The sequence below is a fragment of the Benincasa hispida genome, chromosome 12, assembly GCF_027475165.1.
Source record: "Benincasa hispida cultivar pf3 chromosome 12, pf3_genome.v1.1, whole genome shotgun sequence".
NCBI lineage: Eukaryota > Viridiplantae > Streptophyta > Magnoliopsida > Cucurbitales > Cucurbitaceae > Benincasa > Benincasa hispida.
This window is the reverse complement of record NC_143489.1, coordinates 23,820,848-23,827,725: the sequence shown is the minus strand read 5'-3', so window position 1 is coordinate 23,827,725 and position 6,878 is coordinate 23,820,848. Positions and strand designations below refer to the sequence as shown.

The 6,878-nt window shown below is 32.3% G+C and overlaps 1 protein-coding gene across 1 annotated transcript; it reads left to right on the top strand.

Annotated features, from left to right (window-relative positions):
* Positions 1-469: 469 nt before the first annotated feature.
* LOC120067318 (polypyrimidine tract-binding-like protein) lies at positions 470-3,498 on the top strand. Its single transcript, XM_039018879.2, has 3 exons — positions 470-988; positions 1,943-2,194; positions 3,051-3,498. The coding sequence occupies exons 1-3, from the start codon at positions 629-631 to the stop codon at positions 3,327-3,329; spliced, it is 891 nt and encodes a 296-aa protein (XP_038874807.1). The 5' UTR covers positions 470-628; the 3' UTR covers positions 3,330-3,498.
* The last annotated feature ends 3,380 nt before the right edge of the window (positions 3,499-6,878 follow it).

The window sequence follows — 6,878 nt, the reverse complement described above, 5'->3', positions numbered from 1 at the left end:
AGGGAAGGAGAAGAGAGAGAGAGGAGGAAGAAATAACCTTAAAACATAGGAAGAGAGAATGCATACATGAGAGAGAAAACACGCATGAGAAAGAAAGAATAATATATATATATATATAAGTGTGGGTTAATTATAAATAACTACTTACATCAGTGAAAATAAAGAGGTCAATAAACTCTTTTTTATATATATAGAAAATGAAATGCGAAGACATTAACCTAACATGGATCTATTTTGTAGATGTTTAAAAACCCCTTGTAACTATTTTTATAAATCTATCCAACTCAGATTTCAATATCTTAGTTTAAAGAGAAAAAAAGAAAAGAAAAAGAAGATTTCAGTATTATCGTTGACGTGACATTTAATCCATTTGTAATGGGGAAAAATTAAGAGGCCACGTGTCACAGTTGATTGCTCAACTTTCAATGACTCCATATCTTTGAACACCTCCATGCATGCAGCCACGTACGTAACACATCAACAAAATCCCTTTCTCTCTCCTACCTCTCACTCTCTCTCTCTAAACTCATACTCAGAGATTCTCATTTCCATTTTTTTCCATCCCGCAAAATCTCCAATTCCCATTATCAAACCGATAACCAAATCAAAACCCAGAATCAAAGACGGCATGGTCAAGCTAGTTTCCGCCAGGGATTTCAGAGTGTACGGCCCTCGGCCGGTCCGGAACCGGGCGGAGTACATCAATGCCGGCCTCTACTTGTTCGCCACTGTTCTTCTTCTTGGGGGCTTCGTTGCTCAGCTTTCCCGAGAACCCATGTCCGGTTTGGCTCTAATTCTGTTCGCCACTGCCCTAATTACGATCGTTAATTTGCACGATCTCTTCGCCCATCTCGCCGGAATTGATTACCGGTTGCCGCTGCTTGTTCAGTATGATGCACAGCTTCTTTTTGTGGAATTTTCGGTTCCGTTTCTTCAGGCGATTGGGTCGTTGCTCTTGTCTTTGGGTGCTCTGTTTCTTCTAATTCAGGTCCCTATTAATCGTTTGCTTGCTTCCTCCGATTCTTTTAATTTTCTAGGTTAATAATATACTATTTTCGCTTTTGGAATTTCATATTTGTTGAACTAACAAAATTGCACTTGTCGATCTTGATGAGAATGTTTGAGGGGCTGGAGAATTGGTTTAATGAGATTTGCTGTGTGCTAGTTTGATTACTCTTGTTCTCTTCTATTGTAAGTCTTGGATTTTAGAAATAGTTTTAGGGTACGAATGAACTCCAACTCCAGGATTTTCTCTGTATCAGTGATTCAACTATAGTAACTACTTTCTCTACCTATAAGATAGTCGACATCAGCAACCCTTTTAGAACCATTAACTTCTTTGGGGAGTTTCAAGTTTTCAGGGTAAATGAAGCCAATGCCATTGTCCCTATCGTTAGTTGTGAATCTTTTGATAATTTGGAGCATTGAGTGACTGAGTGAGTTATGTGGCCCGTTTGGCAACATTTCGGTTTCTCGTTCCTTCAATTAATAAAATCAACATTGTGTTTGGTAATTGTTTAACAAAAAAGCGTAAAATGTGTAGTGTTAGATTGGAAGATTTTGTGGTTTTTTCAGCCATAGTTACCCAATTTTCACTTTTTCAATCATTAACAAAAACCGTCACAATGTTTAGTTACCCAATTTTCAGCAATGTTTAGTTGTTCCTGTAGAACAGTGTCGTTGTAAGTACGTGACAATGTTTTGGGCTCACCTGACTTTGTTGTATGCTATCACTCGAGGCCTCGCTCCTCGTACCCCATGTCAAAGACCAGAAGCTATGGCCAAATCAAGAAATCTCACCCTCGGTTTTCAATGATTGCATATTGTAGGAAAACTATTTGATCAACTTCCTTCCGTTCTTAATGTTAACTTTTTACCGCATTCATGTTTGCTTTCCTCCTTCTGCACTTTACAAGAGCTGCCATTCGATTCAATGCTGCAGGAACAAAAGGGACATGATTATTACAAACTAGAAAAGCATGCTTCGAATATGCTTATCGCGGGTCCTGCCTTATGGATGCTTGGATCAATCCTTAACTCATGCCAAATCTATGAGAGGGCCGATGGGCATGTTCAAATCTTGCAACAGAGTGTCCATATTCCATTTTTAATTGGAAGCTTGCTGTTCTTCGTTGCAGCAGTACTCAATAGATATGAGCAGGCCAAGTTAGCCCATCACGGACTCAGACTTCTGGTAGGTGACACTGAATATGTAAACTTTACTGTCAATAGTGAAAATTTGAGATAGTGTTTATGTTACATTATATAATTTCTTGCATATACTTTATAGCATTAACATGTTAGGTTACATTTACATTCTGATATTCCTATATCACAATCTAAGCAGATTGTCCTTCTTTGAGTAAAAGTGTATGTTAAGTCTAATTTTGTTAGGTTTAGAGTAAAGATTCATACCTTCTGCACAATCATATTTCTTTAGTACTTTTTAGTTTCTTTATTTCCTTATCAGGTACAGGTAAAATGGAAGGGCAGTTTGGTAGGATATTATGTTTATGTATACTTAATTTAATGATGACCCAATGTTCTATATTTGTGATTATGAGTAGTAATCCAAGAAGAAATCTCGACACTGAGTCTATTCATTTTGTTTGCATATGTTTACTCTTACTAAACCTTGTCAAAAAATGAATAAACAACGCATTTAACAAATTCTATTGCAAGAGGTTATTTGTGACGGGGAGCATAACTGATTGAACTGTAATGTTAGTCCTACCTTTTTCTCCACTCTTTCAACTAAAAACGCTTGCCATGCCACACAAAGGAAAAAACCTCGCACTAGATTATGGTTACACAATCAATAATGATATAATGTCGATGATGTCAGGTACACAAATCAAAATATATTGATGAATGAAACTAATAAAAGCCTAGGAACCAAGTAGGAACTAGAACCATAGTAGTTCATGTTATTTTGCTGTACTCTACAAACTAAAGTGTTATATTCATCTAAAAAAATGGTTGCACATGTTTGCTTCATAATGGATGGCATTCTACTAAAGTTTCATGTGTTGACGAGGATGTGAATGCAGGGTAAAAACTGGGTTTGGTTAGGTATCTTTGGGAGCTTATCACTCTTGTTAGGCGGATTGTCAAATGTGCTTAAGGTGTTCAAGATGCAGCAGTTTGAGGGACTGCGACTTGAAAAGCTTCGTGGAGGGGCAAATGAACGGCTTCTCGAAGAGAGAGAAGGCAGGATTCCCCTAATTCTAGAGGATCAGGGGAGGAGAAAACGACATGTCGATGAAGAGAAAGGAAGGGAAGCCAGATCGACCCCTTATAAAGACGTCCTCGTAGGCCAATCTTCCTGAACTTCTTTTTCCCTCTTCCACTTCCATGCCTGACCCCTGCAACTGCACTTGATCAGGCTCTGCAAAGTACCTCTTGTTACAGAATATTGTGTGCATTTGCATATAAAATTTATGAGATTATGATTGATGTGTATGTTTATAGAAGTTCATAGAATAGACATTGTTGATATATTTGATGTCTGATCTCTTGTTTGGTTGTTTCTGTTTGGACATTGAACTTAACTGTCATTGTGATGTGGATAGACTGGTCAGAAGGATGGGTTTAAGTTTAACCGACTCTTGAAATAGTGGGGAGTGTTTTTATCTGCATAGATAGTGTATGTTCAAGGCATATCAACGAAGAAACATTACTCCGAGTCCTTTTCTTCTTTTGGCCATATTTGTTTTAAGATGTTATGTAGGTTGTCTCTTCATTTGATGGTTTTTGGAAATGCTGTTTTTGTCAAATACTTTTCTTATGTGGAAAATTTCGTCGGTAGTTTTGCTGCAGATCTTTTCCTTATTTGTGGGAGAGTATTTTTGGTAGTTAGGGTCTTTTAAGGTATCCGCTGTGCTTATTTAAAGACCTTCAGTTTTTGGTTTATGATTTGGCCGTTTCACGAAAGAATTCTAAGTGATGTCGTTGTGTGAAGACACTCTTGACCACGAACTTGTGGCTGTGTCGATCTTTGAAGGTTTTGAAGATTGTGTTATGGTAAGGTTGGAGACACACTCCAAGTACATTGTGCTTCGTATACTAATGGAGAAGGGATTCTTCGATCTGTTAGATTTTATTTAAATTTAGTATTATCATTAATATAGTTTATATACATTATCTATTATTTTATCTTTTAGGGCTATTATTTTATTAAGTTAATTAAGCAAAAATAGTTTCTAAATTAAATAAGATATAATTAATAGATAATTTTGTAATAAAACATTTTGATAGGAGGTCTGTATAAAGAGAAAAATTCTAGGGATGGGTTCTCATTAGGTTTTAGAGAAAAAAATAATCCGAGATCGTTTATCATAGATCAAGGTATATTGTTCTAGTTAATGTTATTGTGAAAATCATCTCTTTGACATTTATTGTTTTATATAGTATTAGAGTTTTATCGTACCATCGTGAAGTTAATTTACATGTGGTATTAAGAATTGTGATTTTTTCAATTTATTGTACGTCTTTTATGTTTTCGCGGAAAATAATAGTATTTGTGAATTAAGAAGGCTTCTGCGATTTGTTACCATTCGGAACGTCCATATTGCATATGATATCTATAAATTAAAGTTTCCATTAGCATGCACTAGTCGTGGCAATTGAGAACTTAAAATCATCTGGGACAGGCAAAGTAAATATTAAATAAATTTATGCTATATTTTCTTTTGTATATCACAACAGTAAGATATTAATTCGTGATGTTTGTAAAAGGTTAAGGATTAGTAATCCATTTTAGAAATCGAATTGACGGGTTTTTGGAGTTAGCTTACCCTTGTAGAATCACGACCCTTTAGGTTTAATGTTAATGTATTATATCCCAAGAAATTTAAATTCTATCAAGTTCAGTAAAGTAAATTATGTGTTCATTTTATGCTTATGTATTAAATTATGTGTTTATTTTATCCTTATGCATTATGTATACCATGAATAAAGTATGTTTTTATCCTTGTAATTTAAATCACACAATGAAATGTATAAAGTTTTCATATTTCGTTGATAGAATTATTTGCAATATTAATGTTTTGTAAACTGTATGATATAAATTACTTGGAATTATGTTATTTTGATATTTGAATAATTTGATAGTTACCAAAATGGTCAAATTAGTAAGTTTCATATAGATATCAAAATGAAAATTAAAAAACAAAGTTGTAGTACTCAACGGAAAATCATTTTTATCTTTTGATTTAACAAAAATAAAGATAAAGATAACCACTATCAATTATTTATGTTTTTCAAAATTCAAATTATTGCTTATTTTGAATTCAAATTTTTTAGACTAATGTTATGCAACATTTATGTATTTTATATGATTGGATTATCCTATTAAGTTTAGAAGATAATAAATTATGCATGTTTAAATTTCACGTTTATTATATTTTATATGTTATGTATATATACGAGAATAATTTAAAGTATGTATTTTTTTGTGATTATTTTTTTTTTATAATTTGTATAGTATAAATAATTTGTTAGTCACCAAAGTGGCTAAATCGGTAAGTGTAAGTTCAATAGATATCAAATTAAAGATAATTTAATTACTCATATTTGTAATTGTTTTATTATGATATATCTTAATTTGTTAATCGCCAAAGTGGCCAAATCAGCAGGTCTTATAGAATTCTATTGATAATGTTTTGGAAATTAAGGTGATAAATTATTTGTGGTTATTTTATTATGATATCTATATTATGAATAATTTGTTAGTCAACAAAGTGGCCAAATTAGTAAGTTCAATAGATATCAAATTAAGTTTAACCCGATTACTCATGTTTATGTGATGCTAATGAAGAAGATGTTATTATGAAACATCAAAGATATTATCATGAGTATATTGATTTTCATTATTATAAAAAATTTTGGATTGTCTAAAGGTTTGATTAATAGTTTTGTAATTTTGAACCTTACTGTGATTAATTGAGGTGTTTGGTTAGATATTTTTAGTATATCCAAAGGTAACTAATGTATCTAATTTGACCATTTTAATTACCAATTATGTGAAATTAAATTCAGCTAGTATGTATTTTGTATATTGTTGTATCTTCTAAAGAAGAATTTCAATATATGCTTAATGATTATTTAATATTATCTGTATCTAAATTATATATTTAAGTTTATTTCTTAAAGCAATAATGTATAAACATATTTATTATGTATTTAGTATCTGCTTCCGTTCCTCTTCATTCACAAGCTACGTCTATAATCAAGTTTAATGGGCTCAATTTTCCTGATTAGTGCGAAGAAATCTGATTCTATCTTTGTATTTTGGATTTTGATTTAGCACTTTAAGTGAGAAACCTGCCGCACTTACTAATGCTAGTAGTGCAGAGGAAATATCTTTTTATAAAGTTTGAAAAGGATCAAATAAATCGAGCCTAATATTTATGCAAATGACTATAAAAAACAATATCAAGTCCATAATTAAAAAATAAATTGAAAATGCTAAAGATTTTATGAAATTTATGAAAAAATATTCTTAGTTTGAGTCGACTGATAAATTACTTGTTGGAACACAAGTGAGTACCTTAACTACCATTAAGTTTGATGGTTCTTGTACTATGCAAGATTTGTAAAGAATGAAATCTTTCCAAATTTTATTTTTGTCAGTCTTGGAATTTGTGTAGATTGTAGTAAGGGAAAATAAACAAAACACATAGTTAATAAAGTAGCCACAAGAAGCTTATAGCTCTTTGAAATTATACATGTATATTTGTAGGCCTTTTGGTGTTCCATCTTTTGGTAGAGAAAAGTATTCCATTACATTTATTGATGATTTTTCATGTTATGAATCTATCTACTTGTTACATGAAAAATCTCAAGCGATAAATGTCTTAAAGGTATTTATCAATGAA

Coding starts and splice junctions, on each gene's coding strand:
- LOC120067318 (XM_039018879.2), top strand. CDS start 629: ATGGTCAAGCTAGTTTCCGCCAGGGATTTCAGAGTGTACGGCCCTCGG. Junction 989..1,942: donor CTCTGTTTCTTCTAATTCAG/GTCCCTATTAAT, acceptor TCAATGCTGCAG/GAACAAAAGGGACATGATTA. Junction 2,195..3,050: donor ATCACGGACTCAGACTTCTG/GTAGGTGACACT, acceptor ATGTGAATGCAG/GGTAAAAACTGGGTTTGGTT.